This window comes from Calypte anna, chromosome 12 (assembly GCF_003957555.1).
Source record: "Calypte anna isolate BGI_N300 chromosome 12, bCalAnn1_v1.p, whole genome shotgun sequence".
In the NCBI taxonomy this organism is placed as follows: Eukaryota; Metazoa; Chordata; class Aves; order Apodiformes; family Trochilidae; genus Calypte; species Calypte anna.
The window spans coordinates 733,966-749,600 of record NC_044258.1 but is presented as its reverse complement, the minus strand read 5'-3'; the positions used below and the strand labels follow the sequence as shown (position 1 = coordinate 749,600).

General features: G+C 43.9%; 1 protein-coding gene across 2 annotated transcripts in view; it reads right to left on the bottom strand.

Annotated features, from left to right (window-relative positions):
- Positions 1–360: 360 nt before the first annotated feature.
- The window catches only part of VGLL4 (vestigial like family member 4), an 89,540-nt gene continuing 74,265 nt past the window's right edge, over positions 361–15,635 (bottom strand). For both annotated transcript variants that reach the window (XM_030458473.1, XM_008506240.2), the window contains 3 exons: positions 8,053–8,275; positions 4,715–4,832; positions 361–2,799 (listed from right to left, as the gene is read on the bottom strand). In XM_030458473.1, coding sequence (XP_030314333.1) covers positions 2,531–2,799; positions 4,715–4,832; positions 8,053–8,275 — 610 coding nt within the window. In that variant the 3' untranslated portion in view covers positions 361–2,530. The remainder of the gene's footprint in view (positions 2,800–4,714; positions 4,833–8,052; positions 8,276–15,635) is intronic.

Here is a 15,635-nt window from a genome sequence, read left to right as displayed (position 1 = left end):
AAAAAAAAAAAAAGATGGCCTGCCAAACCTTTTTTTTTTCCAGGTGAAACAAGGCCACAAAAGAATGGTATATTACAGATTTACAAACACAGAGAGAATCATTCAAACGGAACTGTAGAGAACCTGGCTCTGTGAAGGAACTTCCCCACCCCTCAGGATGGTGAGTTCAGTTTAGTTTCCTTCCACCTCCCCCCAACCCTTTGGCTTTTCATGACATTGCTGTGTCTGATACATCTTTTACTGGACATAGCACATTAAATCTTTATTGCCCTCAAATCCATTTACCTATCTCAGATAAGTAAATGTAACCTTGTAAAACAGCTATTATTGAAAATATTAGCTTTAAAAACATTATCTCATTTGTGTTTACAAAGAAATACAGGAGTCACATTTTCCACAGAGTCCATCTACAGTATTAGTACTTTCCTGTTACGACGCTCAGTAGCCTGTAGCAATAACAAACTAGTGGCTATTAATGCTAATGCAGTGTTCTCATAGAATAACTGTGTTCCTGCACTTTTACTGTATTACAGACAAATCTACAACAAAAAAAAAAAGATCAACTTTTTTCTCCAAACAAAACAAAAAAAATGAATGATTACAATAAAGGAAAGGGAAAAATTAAATAGCTACATATCATTAACAAATTAATTGTTCCTCAAAAAATACCTACAAATTTCTCTGTACATTCTTTACGCACAGCGTAACGATGGTCTTAAAGTTACCTATATAAAAAAGTGTTCTTTTAACAATCTTCCTACAGAGAGTAGGGTACTGAATGCCAAAGCAAGTAAGCGTTGACTACCCAGTAAGATGGTAGTGAAATGTGTAAAACTGGGGGGCTTGTGTTGGGTTTTTTTATTATTTTTCTTTTTTTTTTTTTTTTTTTAAAGAAAATTGAGCAGCCACCTTTTCAACCAGAGTAAGAGCCAATCTCCCGACCTTCTACCCTGCACCTTCTCCAAATTAAATAGCTTAACTTTTAAAAAAAACAAAACAAAAAAAAATAAAAGCCACAATGGACCCAATACTGTAACATAGTCCATAATACATCACTTGTAGTTCATCTTCCAACTAGTTCTAACTTTCTACACTGAACCAATCATTTCAGGTAACCCAGTATAAAAAAAAAGCCCTAGTTGCAACTGTACTGGGAAGATGGAATGTCTGGGGGAGAGTAGTTACACTTAACAAGAAGAGAAGCTCTTAGTACTAGCACAGCTGCGACTCTATGCCTGCCTCTACTGCCTAATTCCTAGTTAGTAGCTATTAATATAGCAAATGATAATAAATGCAGTAATACCTGTATAAAGTTTTCTACTGGAGGAATGTATGCTGCAACTTGGCCTAGGTTTATGAACAAGCTTAAAAAAAACAAAACAAAAACCAAAGGATCGTATTTCACAAACTGTAACAATCTGTTGTCCAGCCAAGATACCTAAGGGTAGCAGTTTCTGCAGCTGGTTAAAAAGGTGGATTACACAGACTGAGTGTCAGGAAGGGGATTGCTGCTGAGCAGGCAGTGCTGCAGACAGGAGCAGAGCTCCTCAGCTCCCCAGCTGCATCGTTTGAGGCCTGTCCTGAGGCTGTCCCTCTCTTGCTGGCTGCTACTAAAGTGAGTATCAAATACAAATATCATAGAGTACAACTGTACCAGCAGTAAGTATATCTAGGACTGTTACTGACAAAAATAAACTAATTCTGAAGAAAAGCTAATAAGTGTTATGATTCTTACTGTCTATACATTAATAGATACCAGCTATTTTTCATAAAACATGCATCGTTAAGCACTATTGAACCCTCCGACCTCAGCTCTACTCTAACAAACTGCAGTGTTTAGGAAAAAATGCCCGTGTTCTGTAAATTATGCAGTCCAGTTGCAAGCACTAAGCACCTGAAATCTAAAGAGAGAAAGACCTATAACCTGTATGAGACTTCCCCTTCTGAAGCTGTTTTGCTCTAAGAAAAATCAAACTGATAGAAATGTCATCCTTAAACCCTTTTTTCAGCAGTTTGCCCTCAAAATATTAGCATCTTCCAGAAAGTTGCTATGCAACTTCAGTCCTCCTCCAATAGTGCAAATCATACATGACAGTTCTTTTCAAGTATATACATACAAAATTACTTCACAGAGGGAAAAAAAAAAAAAAAAAAAAGCAATGTAAGCAAACCAGACAAATTCTAGTCTTGAGAATCTAATAAAAGCAAAAAGCATTTGGGTCAACCAACTACATGTAATGGCTTTTGTGGATTCGCGTGCACTTCTTTTTAAGGGGCAGCAGATTTGCATCAGAGGTTTCTTTGGTAACTGAGGCAGGAAAAAAAAAAAGGATGCTACATCATGTGAGTATGAAATAGTTCCTGCTATCATCTTGAAGGGCACCCTTTTACAAATAAAAAGTGAGAACACAAAAAACATGTGTTGAAAACTAACCTCCCCTCCCCCAACACTATTTTAAGCACTGCTCAAAGCTCAGTCAAACCATGCAGATTCAGGAACGGAAGGGTCCTCTCCTCTCCTCTCCTCTCTTCATGAGACCACGGAGGGCGAGTGATTATGATTGACCATGTGAGAGGAGGGGGAAGACTGTCCCCGCCGCGAGGCCGACTCGGGGCTGCTGGAGACTCCGTCCTTGGCAGCTTTGATCTGCAGCCACGTGTCCCCAAGTGCTTTGGCAAAGTGGTCGTCGACTGTTCCCGTGATGGACACCGAGTTTGCCACTGGCTCAGGCTCCTTGTAATTCTTGCCCAGGCTCCGGCGGAAGTGCTCTTCCACCACCGGGTCACAGGCAGCGCTGGCTGCAGGGGGAAAGGAGGCACAAGAGGAGTTATTTCCCTGCAGAACCCTGGCACCAAGCCTTGCCTTCAGACTCTTGGTTTTCTTCCATTTTCCTATCAGAAAGACATCGCTTATCATTATGAAAGAGGTGGCGTATGGGGCGGGGAGAAAGACTGAAGACTTAAACCAAAGAAGTTGAACATTTCTGCATTTCTGTGACCTGTGTTTCATAACTATAGTTCTCCCTCAGGCTACGAACAGCTACAGCTCTGATCCTATGGAACCCTTCTCCAAAACAATCACACAAAACTTGTATTTAGGCTTTAATAGAACTAGAGATGGAAATGGTTCTTTAAAATCAGCCCCCAGACTGATGGTAGCAGTCAGCTGAGAGGAGGCTCCATTCCAAAGCACAGCCTGCCCAGAGCTGACTGCAGGGTTTCAAGTTGTTGGACATACTGGTTCCTAGGACAAGACCCAGTCAGAAAACTAAACTGTCACCTCTGCTCTAGGTACTATGAGCATGAAAATGGTGCAACACTATCACAAAAGGCACAAAAAAAACCATCCTTAAAAAAACAGGTTCTGAATAATAGCTAAAAATTCCTGAAGACTGACGATGAGAAGGTTGCACTATTGCAATTCAGAAACAGGGTATTTGTGTGTCTAAAGTTTTAGCTTTCAAAAAACACTTCAAGCCATAGGGGATCCATGCTGCTGTCCCACATGCTACAGGCACGGTGATGGGTCTGAGCCTTACGTCCCACTGTCCTGAGACACCTGCACTGGGCTGCAGCACAGCTGGAGAGGTCACCGTGCAAACTGCTGCAATTCTCAAGAGGTCTCCCTCCAACCCTGATGGAGCAGCAGTATTAAACACCAGCCAGGAAGGCTGGGAGCAAAGTCTTGGGGCTTTCTTTTAAAATTGTTTGGAAACAGAAGTGCTGAGGTACTAACAGGCTGAGTCCTGTTCTTACCTCTGCTGTCAGAGTGGGTCCAAAGAATGTTTATCAATATGGTGATAGGCACTATATAAATAATTTTTTTTTTACTGATCCTAATATGAATGTGTCATTGACCCCTCCAGGTGACAGGAGACAAAGCTTTTCAGAAAACCTTCACCTCTGTTCCACAAGCTGTGTGAATACAGCAGGGGTCTCGGTGAAGCTCTCCTTAGATGAGGAGCAGCAGATTTGTAGAAAACTTCTGACAACTCAGATCCCAAACCACTGATTTCTCTAAAAGCATAATGTGTGTTCCTCCAGCTCCTAATTCTAGTTTTCAACAAACAGTACATTCATTTTTTAATAACTACCATACCATGGAACCTCAGGTTCCTACAGCAGGTGTATGACTGGACAGGACTGAGCTGTTTTCCTCAGTGAGAGAAAGTGAAGAGAAACATCCCCAGGTTCCCCAGCAAGTGCTGCAGGAAAGATCTCATGAAAAGTATCAAGTGCACAGAAGTTCGCTGATTGGGTTGCTATAGCAACTGCCCTCCAAAGGTTTTTGTGTAGTCCCTGCAGGAAAAGGTGGAGGGTAAATGCCTTGGGGCAGGAAAAATCTACAGGAAAATCTGCTCCTGACTGCAGTGGAACCACGGAATCTACCGGCTACTGAAAGTGAGGAAAAAACCTACAGCTCCTAAAACCAGAGCACGGTTGGATCTGCTGGCCCTGTCTGCTGTTTGCCAGATGACTGACTGGTCCATATGGGGTGCCTGGGGTTTTTTGATGAAGTTTTTCAAAACAAAAGAGCACCTCTGGCTCCCTGCTTTTGAAATGTCACTTGGCAGTGTGGCACAGGACAGGCGGCTGGGAAGAGGGGGCCTGTGTGTGTGTCTGAGCAGAGAGGACACCGAGTGTCTGTAGTGTGCCTGCAGAGCTGGGTGAGGTGAGGTGAGAGGCAGGCCTGGGTGTGCTGAGCAGTACTTACTGCTGGCGGGTCTCCTGTAGGGCACTGCTGAGCCGCAGCCGCTGTGCGCGATGGGGCAGTGGGAGAGGTTGCAGTTCCGGTTGCTGGCGGAAGCACAGGTGATGACAGAGGGACGGTTCTGACAGGGAGGGAAACAGAACTGTCACTCTCTGAGGCCATCAGACACAGCCACACTTTGCTGCATAAGCACTCGAGTTGTACAAACACTGAACTCAATCCCAGCAGTGAAATAACACAGGAACTATCAGATTCCATAAAGCACCTTAAAACCCCAAATATTCAGCTATTCTTTCTTGGTCTGATAAAAAAAGCCCCACATTACATTTCCATAATGGTTGTAAGTGGCAAGCAGCCGTCCAGAGAAAGGGGCAGTAGGACAGCAAATCATTAAAAGCATCAAAGTGATTTTACAGTGTTTGAACTTCCCAGGCATTCCACACACAGAACTAAATGTGAACACACTGAGCACTGTTTCACTGATCCACACACCCCTGTGATCCCAGCTTTACAAATTTTACAGGTGTTTGTCTTCTTAGTGCTAATCAAGTTTGTATGGCATCATTTTTCACTCAGAAGGTTCCTTCCCTAAGCCTAATTCTGTATATTCTGTGCTTCAGCCACAAAGCAGGAAGCTCCCAAGATGTGAAATTTGAAGACCACCTGAGCAAGTCTTGAGTGCAAGAACTTCCCTGTTGTAGCTGATCTGCCTTTCCAGCACTGCTCAACAAACATCACCCTTTGGCAACACAAGCAAACTCCCTGCACCTCTGTTCACAGGATCTGAGTGCCTCCTCTTACACCTCCCTAAAGGTGTAAGGTTTACCTGTAAAGGAAAAGACATGTCCCAGTTTCTCCAGATGGCTGAAGGGAGATAACACAGGCTCTGTGTTATTTTTGCTTTGCATCTTTGGTATATTGTGTAGTACAAAGGAGTCTCAATTTGCTACACTTTTAGTGCAAGATAATTAAGTGTCCAAAAGATTAACAGTATTGAATTAACAGGGCTTTAATTCTTTGTACTTTTTACAAATCTGTGCAGCAAACCCACAAAACCCACTGCCTACCAGCATACAAAGTCAACAAGGAAGGAGTTGTGATTGTTTAGTGGTACTTGGTGTAGACAGAGTAGGAGCAAGATGGGAGCAAGAGAGATGAGCTGTTGTGAGGAGGTTTAATACGTTGTCTAGACACAAAGGGAACAATGCTTCTTACATCTTCTTTATTGTTTTTACTTTGCTGCCAGTGTAACAAATAAAAAGTGAATTATTTTTCTGGAAACTATTCACATGTAGAAGTATTTTCACCAAGATTCTGTGTATCTATGGAGGGGTTTCTGAGAAGTGTATTTATGCTGACCTCTTCATGCAAGAGGTAGGAAGTAGAGAGATAAAAGTAATAAAAAAATCTTGTTTCAAGAATGCAGGTACCAACACCACACAGGACCTGAGAGGCAGGATGAGGCACTGTACAGGGTCCCCTAGCATGGTGCTGTATGCACAGGTGCACTTAGCAGACTGATTTGTATTAAAATACTGAGATAATCTGAGAATTTAGTAATAGCAACTACAGCAGCTGAATATCCCTATGCTGCCTAAAATAATAAGGTATTTTTTACCCACCTCTTTATTAAAAACAGATGAAATTCCATTCAAAGTTAGGCTTAAAAAAAACCCAAGCCAACAAATCAAACTAGTTTCTATTTTCAATACACTTACTTCTTTTCTTTGTATGATTCCTACTCTGTGCTCTTAGCAAGGCCTTACCTTAACACCCTCTTTTCCCAAGAAGACAGACTGCAGTCTAGCTCAGAATGTCCAAGATAAAAGAGAGAGGGAGGAACCTGGCAAGGGGCAGGAGGCACGAGCCCAAGTCAAGCAGAGGGAAACAGCAGAGCGGTGGCGCTGGCTGCTGCGCTATCACAGGGCAGCAGTGCCGTCACTGGGAGCCTGTCCCTTCCTCCTCTGTCAGCACTGAACACTGAGAGCAAAGAAGAATCATAGAATCACAGAATTGGCTGGGTTGGAAGGGACCTCAGAGCTCATCAAGTCCAACCCTTGATCCACTCCCGCTGCAGTTCCCAGCCCATGGCACTCAGTGCCACATCCAGGCTCTTTGGAAAGATCTCCAGACACGGAGAATCCACTACTTCCCTGGGCAGCCCATTCCAATGCCTGATCACCCTCTCCAGAAAGAAATTCTTTCTCATCTCCAACCTAAACCTCCCCTGGCACAACTTGAGACCTTTTGTGCCCTCTTGTCTTGCTGAGAGTTGCCTGGGAAAAGAGCCCAACCCCCCCCTGGCTCCAACCTCCTTTCAGGGAGTTGGAGAGAGTGATGAGGTCTCCCCTGAGCCTCCTCTTCTCCAGCCTCAACACCCCCAGCTCCCTCAGCCTCTCCTCATAGGGTCTGTAAGAGCTGTTCTGCACAACCAGAACTCTGCAATCTGCCTGCCAAGTCATGCCAGATAGCAGCAGCACCAGTGCACGGCCAGGCGCTCTGTACCAGCAGGTTCAGCCAACCACTGGTGGGTGTGAAGATCCGGCTGCAGGGAAAAGGAGCTTTCAAACATGGCACATGGAAACCCCAACCTCTGAAAGATCTCCTCTCAGAAGTGTTTACCCTTTGCAGGGCATCACAATAGGGGAGGAAGGAAGCAAGGAAGGAAGAGCTTAGGTACAGGGGCACAGTTTAATTTCTCAGCACTGCAGCTCATCACAGCTCGCTGTCTCGCTTTGTCTCCACTCATCAGAGGGACAGAATCTGACAAATCAGAAAACCCATTGTACAGACTGCACAGAGAGGGCTCATCCTCAGCACCTCAGCACAAACACACCATACAAGATGGCAAGCAAAAAAACAACTGACCAGGCAAAACCAAACCACTCAAGCCTATAGAAAGTAGCTATAAAATAATACAAATTCATACAGTATTGCTCTGAGGAACACACTGGATGCTTTTGGCCGGCTAAAACAACTTAGGTCACATTCCAGTTTCTTTCATTTGGAAAATTTAATGCAAAAATCTCCTCCATGCCCTTTCTCTCTTGTACCTGATTAGCAGATATTGCCTGGCAGGCACTGGGGATTCACTCAACCACAGGCTTTGCATTCCCAAGTAAAAGATATACAATCACAAGCTTAGCAAAGCATCCAAAAACAAAACAAAACAAAACAAAACTTTAAAAATACATTTTTAAAACACACTTTTCCTGAAGAACAGGGTCACCTACTTATATTGTAACTCTCAAGTTCTGGTTACCTCTGAGGTGTCCTCACCATGCCCACAGCAAGGACTCCTACAACCAGACAGAGGTTCTAGTGGAGGTAGAAGCCAGTACCTGCTGCCGTTCCACAGAAGTCAGTGTAGGTGTGATGCCAACTGTTCGGGTTGCATCCATGCTGTTTTTGGTCAGTGCTAGGGGTTGCTCCATGGTCAGGCTGGGGATTGAGGCATAGAGGTGGTTGGCGTGCAGGCTCATGGTGGGGGCAGCCGCCCTCTCGATGGGGCTGCGGCTCCGCTCTCTGTGCTCCTTCCGGTAATCCCCATTGGCAGTCTTATTTCTGAGAGAGAAAGGAAAAAAGGTCAAAGGACTCACTCTGCCTCCAGGCTGTAAATGTGACATGCAACATTAAACCCTGATAAGAAATACGGGGCAATGCTTTGTGCTTGGTTGTGGGGAGGGGGCTGGAATCCCTCCTTGAGGCACCTCTGGTCTGTCCAGCCACCTCCCTGCAGAGAGGAGCCAGTGAGTGACCCCTGCAAGCTCTGGCAACTCACATTTTTCTTCTGCCTAGAATTCCTTCAGATACTTGTCTGAATGCACTAAGTTAAACACTTGATCACGTTTTGCTAGGCTCAGACATCTCCTCTATTTATTCATACAATGGGTCTCACTCTGCTTCCTAACACTACAGTATTCTCTAAGCATTGCTGAAGCAGAAGAAAAGCTTCTATTACTCAAAAGACAGGGTGGGTTTCAGCAAAATGCTGTGGGAGCAGGCTAGAAGTAGAACTTTTCAGAGCAGAAAATGAAGGAAAAAGCTAAAACTAGGCTGCACTTACCTCAGAATCATTTATTTACAACAGTTCTTTAAACAAAGTAATTTCAAAATACTACTGAGCAGTGAATCTCAATAGATGTGCTCACAAAATGGGCCGATCATTCACTGTGATTAAAATAATACCAATTCTGTACTTAGGTGGGAGATATTTCAGTAACCATACAGCACAGTAATCATCTTTAATGGCAGACGAGTGACTCAGAGGACAGGGACTTCATTCACCTGGGTGGAGGCAGCTGTGGGCCACCATTCACCAAGGTAAGGGGGGTATCAGTGCCAGTGAACACCCTGCAACACCCCCTGCCCCTGTGTGGAACTGCAGGCTCAGCCCTCTGTCACCCAGGAGGCTGCTGGAGGAGAGAGCTGGTTCTGTGCCAAATGCACAGTCTGCAGGAGGCTCCTGAAGCAGCAGTGAAGTGTCCTCTGTGTGATGTGGGCAAAATCCACTCACAAGGGTTTTTTCACCCCACTTTTAAAAGCATGACATGGCTAATAGGCAGGAGCAATCTCCTGTATTAGTATGATCTGTAAAAACGCTCTGGTAAGCATTAGGCAGAGACAGAAAAGAAACAGAAGAATGTCTTCTGTAATGCTACAAACTAACATTTCGAGTGGTATTCAATACTGAAAATACATTACAACTCCAAGAAGCTGCTGCCTGTTTCAACACCTGCAAAAGTCTCTCAGAAGAAATGGTAACACCTGAGGTGGGGAAAAAAGCCCTGGCAACAAACAGAAAGAACCCCAAAAGCTGATCAACAAAAATGCTACAGAGAGGCCTTGCAGCTTCATATAAATGAAACTAAAACCTATCTAATGTCTGCATGTTACTGCACACTGGTTAAAACAGACAACAATATTACTCTGCACTGAAGTCAGTTTCTCTGTATCATGTAAAACCAGCACTTATGCTCACATCCCAGCCCCCCCACTGCTCACATCCCCCATGCCCCACTCCCAAGGCACACACAGGGGGTGGGGGTGTCCTGCCCCAGGACTCAGCGATGCTCCCTTTGTGGCACAGCACTAACTCAAGTGCCTTTTGAGCCCAGGTAAACTTGTAGCCTCCACAGCAATGGATTCACAGCTTACACTCAGTGCTTTGTTCAATACCTTTTCTTCACAGGCTCCTTATGTTTTCTTTTCAACCTAAAATTTAATGGCTTGGTCTGCTATTGCCCTGGCTATTCTATTAGGAGAAAGAAAACCACCACTCCCTGCTTAGCAACCTCATGCCACTCCCGAGTTCACCTCTCTGTTCAACAACCTTTTTTCTCCAAGGCACTACTTTCTTTAATAAACCCTTCTCATACTTTTGTCCTCTTTGTGGCCCCTCATGTCAGAGCCAGAAGAGCTGTGATTTGCTTGAGATGAGGGTCCAATCTCTGCTGTGTTCAGGAACAGGACCTTTGCTGACCTGGCCCAAGGCCTCAGTGCTATTCTTCAGCCTGCTCCAGAGTCACTTCGTGCTGCAAGGGATAAATCTGCTGTTGCTGCCTCAGCTCATTTACCATGGTACAAGTGAGGGTTAATAAGGCCCCAGGCAGCCGGTGACTGGAGAACCTCAGGACACAGCTCCTTCTCTGTGCCAAATTCCCCTGACAGGCTGGGGAGGGAGCAGCCAGCAGAGTAACAATGCAATTTGTAACCTTCCAGATCCCCCTCCTGCTCAGCCTCTCCGCCTATCGCTTGTCCCTTTTAACTAATTACAAATCAGCAGCTGCAGATTAGCAGCAGCGACCATAAAATCTAACCTTAAAGGTTGCACAGCTGGTGCTGAAGATGTTCTCTGGAAATCACGTGCTGTTTCTTGAATCCTTATTTCTCGGCCAGATTTAGGCAGTGCCAAGCAGCACAGAACCCAGCACCGGGACAGATGTTCTCCCAGCGCTGCATTCGGACCTCTGGTACCGTTTCAGCGCCCCCTCAGCATTCGGAAGAAAGAAGCTGAGGATTGCTTTGCTCTGAGCTAAGGGCCGATGCAGACCTGTGAGTCCGTGGCAGCTCCGCAGGCTCTATATTTAAAGTACAGTAGTCTCAGCTTGAATTACAGCACTGAAACAGCTACCGAGCACAGCGAGCTCATCCCTCAGCACCCCTGAGGAAGCAAAGCGTGGGACTGCGTCCCCAGGACGCCTCTGCGGGCTGAGCTTTGTCCCTGGCCGACAGCCACCAGATAGGCTGGGAAGCAACCACCTGAAAAGACACCGCTGGAGTCAGTGCTGGAGCGATAAGGGCAAAGCTGCGCGGAGATGGCTCCTTCCTGCTGCAATGCAGGGGCGCTGGTGGCTGCGAGCCAGGATGTTGCTTGCCAGCTGAACACTGGGCTGGTCTCTTACAGTTTAAGTAACGTTTGGAGGCTGCAAACCCACACGCAGCTCCAGTGCATTCCTACTTTTCGCTGCCTCAAAGAAAAAAAAAACAGTCCTTGTTCAGAATTATTGTATTTTAATAAGCACGTGCTGCTTCTCAAAGGAAAAGCTTTATTCCGCCAAAAAAACTTGCAAAACTGAACAAAACATGTAGCTACACCAGTTGTTTGGGGGGAGGAGGGGGCTGTTTGGGGTTTTTCTTGCTCTTTGTTTTTTCTTAGAAGTGGGTTTTCAACAATTTAGTGCTGGAGAGGGGAGGAAGAAGGGGGCAAGGGGGCAGGGCTCTTAAGTGCTGAACAAATCTACTGAAATCCCCAAGAAAAAAAAATTTCATTTTACACAACGCCACCTATTTCACTCATCCTAACTTTTAACAAAAAGTCACAGCCATCCATATTGGTGAACTGAAACAAAACCAAACCAAAACAAAATAACAAACCAAACAAAGAAAAACCACCCCACGTTTCTGCAGAGGTTTTTGGAAGAAGGGACCAAGAAACTGGGAAAAGGGCTCAGTCTGACGTCAGGAAGCAGAGCACAGTAGGCAGACCTTTCCTGAAGATACCTAAAATTATCGAGTTATCTCAGCAATCTCAGCAGACCACACCCTAGCCCTTTCTGTAGGCAAATAATTCTCTCTTCCTAAATTAGAACTACTCCTCTTCAGGCAGGGATCTGCTTATACTCCACTCTGCAAAAATCTTCCCCTCAGTTCATCTACCTTCACCTATATACTCTTGGCAAAAAAAGAAAAATACCTGAACCTTCTGCTTCCACATTCTGAGCCCAGCTGAAAATTTCACAGCACCCTGCAGAATAGTAACATGATCACTCTGCCCTTGTGAAAATATACCAGCCCTTGAGTCCCTCCTATTTAAATATAAATAGCAAATCCTACAGACATCTGACTCCACTTGTAAAACAATTGTACATAAAAATTATTTATAGAGTAGTCATCATTGTGACATTATTAAGTACTTTTAGTTGAAAATTTATCTTAAAAAATAATTTATTAGAAACTGAGATCTTGTTACCTTTTGAAATTATTATTACTGGGCAAAGCTATTCTCATTTTGGTATTAGATGCTGTGTCTGAAGGGACAATTGAAACTGCCTGTGTTGGAAGATGTTTACATTTCACTCAAGCCAATTAGCTTAAAAACTGCACAGGCACTGAGAAAGTACAGAGATGCATCTCTTAGTTCAAACATAAGGCAGAAAATTACAAAGAAGGATTTCTGACTGTGTTTGAAAAATAACTTAAAAATATACACTACAAATAAATCCAGCTGTCCAAACAGCTTTACCATCCCCTGACGCCACTTTGTTTTAGAAGTCAGCACATGTACCTTTGGACTCCACCTTCAGTGATGAAGGTGCCAGCACAGCTCTGCTGGCTGCAAAAATAGCTTGCAATTAATATGGGTGAGAACTGGAGCAGACAGCAGGCAGTGGGACATCCTACATCAGCCCTACCCATCACCCTCACTTCCCTTCTAGCTGGGCTATTCAAGCTACTTGCAGGTTTATTTTAGCAAAATGAGACATGATCCCAAACCTTAAATTCATTTCTCCAACACTTGAAAAACAGACATTGTTTTCCATGTTTCTCCCAAATGAATCATAACCCAGGCTCCAGCACTTACCAAGCATCATGTGCTCAGATGGATGTCATACCAAAACCACACACATCCTGACTGGGAGCTGAGAGTCTGCTCCAGTTTGGGGCTACACAACAGTTGCTAATTGAAAGCAATATTTCGGTCCTCCTCAGGAACCAGTTCAAAGTTAGCTAAAACACATTGTTCTTTGGAAATCTTTTTTTTTCTGTAGCACAGCCTTTAAATGCGGCTGCTCTGCTGACTGGCACAGTGTGGCAGGCATTGACACTCCTCCTGCAGGAACAACTCTGCCAGCTGCCTAAGGAAAAGGAAAAAAAAGAGAGGCCCACCGAAGGGGACAGTTCTGCTTGCACTCACTTCCAGCCTGCAGATCCTTCAGGAACAGATGCCAAATGCATTACTGTACCTCCAAGTGAAGCCCTCACAGCCGTTTCAGGCTCCCTGTGGCAGAAAAGGAGCTCTCTGCCCCGGAGCGGTAACTGCAGGGGTGTGCTGCTTGCAGAGAGAACAACTACCCCCTCGCAGGGCTGTTCAGTCAGCAGGAAACATGGTTTTCTTTATCCAAACACAATGCATCATGTTGCTTAAGAATAAACCTCTGTTTGTGTAACCTAATTCAAAGACTGAAGGTTTTAATATTTTCAGTATCTTCAGAGTACTCGTTTTCTAACATCTTTTCCTGTATTTATTCAACAACGTTTCAAGTATGACAGAGGACAGCTGTTTTTCTTAAAGACTACTTAGAGATTCAAAGTATCTTCTCCCCATGATGGGGATACCAAAGTATTTACCTGCACACATTAATTCCCTGGGTCAGGAAAACAAGAATTTCAGGTGTTATTTGATAACACGATGATATCTACCCAGAGAAAAAAAAGTCCTAGCTGTTCCTTACTTGGGATTTTTAAAGTAATCCCAATTCAGTAAAAAAACAAAAACAAAAACAAAAAACCCAAACAAAACCAGAATGCATCAGCAGTTTGCTCTTTGAGATTCAGCATGAAATGAAGTATTCACAGCACAAAAAAATATTCCAAATAGCCCAATACTCTCTTTGAACCATATCTACCTTGAGTGGCTGCCACTCAGATACACCACCCTTTATGTTATTAGCTTTATGCTGCCCTGTTACTCCAGGTAGCCTCTTCCTTTCGTGCCTTAGTACTCCCATCCCCAAAAGCTTTCAAGTAGGCCACTTGCAAATGGTTACTGCTTTTTCAAAAGTCACTTCTGCCACAGAATCTGGACATCTGATATGGTTTCCTGAGAAAGATAAGGAATGCTCCCCCTTTTATTATTGCCACTGTTATTTAAACATCATTTATACAGTCTATTCCCCCCTGCAGGAAGTCTTTTGGACAAAGTAAAGACCATATTCAGATCAATGCACACATAAAACTGATGATGAATCTTCCATGAGCAGCCCTGCCTCTTGCTCATGTTCTGGAGGAGTCCAGCACAGCAGTTTGCTAGCCAGCTGGCTACCAAGTGGCTCTCCAACCCAGGTCGGTAGCTGGCAAACCCTCTTCTGCTTCCTTCATCCGAATGTGGTTACCAAGGGGAGAAGCAAGTGGCTCAGTCTTCACTTTCAGCCTCAGGCTGGAAACAGCTCAGCAAAGGCACCCAGGATGTTAAGCACCACCTCAAAGCTTCTCCAGCCACCAATAATTAAACTTAGAGCTCTTCCCAGAAAAGAGCTTTTGTTCTTTTTAATTTTTCAGCTTGAGCACCAGGCCCAAATGGGAGAATTAAACATATTTACACAAGTTATTTCAGAGCCAGGAGTAGGCATGCACCAACTGAACCAGTTTTTTCCTCCCTCTCCATTCCTCTCTAATCCCAATTCTGCAGTTCCTGCCCTTAAAAAAAATTACAATTAATGAAAATTTTAGCTACAGCCAGCGGAAAGACCTTTGAGATGAGTAGTCAAAACAAAACCATTAGAAACATACTAACAAGAAAAAGGATAATCTTACATGTAAACAAACAAAGGTCAAACTTTCTATTTTTATCCTCACCAAAACAGGGTTTTCAGAGATAAAATCCTGGACCAGATAGTTACACACAAAGGTAATCAACCAGGAGAACAGATTCCACAGTAAAAGAAATAAATGAATAATAACCTGTGAAATGCATAAAGGAGAATCCCATTACTGCCTGCACCAATCAAAAGCATTTGAACCCACAAGAGCTTCCCTTCCTGAAGGCTTCACAGTCACAAGTATGAAAGAACTGGAGAAAACCGCATGATGTCAGAGCTGAGGCACAAGCCAAACCCACACAACTGAAATCTAAAGCTAATGTACAGTAAAATCAATTAACACAATCTCTGATCCTACTTACTTTTCTCACAGGATTTTTTCTCTTTTAATGTTTGGCCATCATTGCCCCAACACTCCTAGGGTTGTTTTAAAAGGTAGTTGGTTGCTTTATAGTGGCAATCATTAAAACATCAGGATTTATTAAATGAAAACTGATGTCACTGCTGGAACACATGCATACCTGTACCATCCAGAAATTATGACCAAGTTACCTTCCTGCAACAGGTACAGACTATAGGTGACCTGTACAAATCAAAACCTGGAATTCAACTTCTATTTTAAAAGCAAGAAAAAAAAAAAGCCCAGCAGCACTGCTCACCCAGCTCTGCTCATTGCTCTGCTCTGCAGTTCAGCTGCCTGCTCATCGAACTCCAGCCCTCCTGCATTTAAGTTCTTGTTTTGTGTGGCACACCTGATGGCTCATTCCAGAGTGTCATAATTTTTGGAGAGGCTTTTATGTGAGGCCATATCTGAGATGTAAAGACCAAAAATTTAACATTTAATAAGTATCTGGAAAAACTATGAAATGGTAAGTGTTCTCATT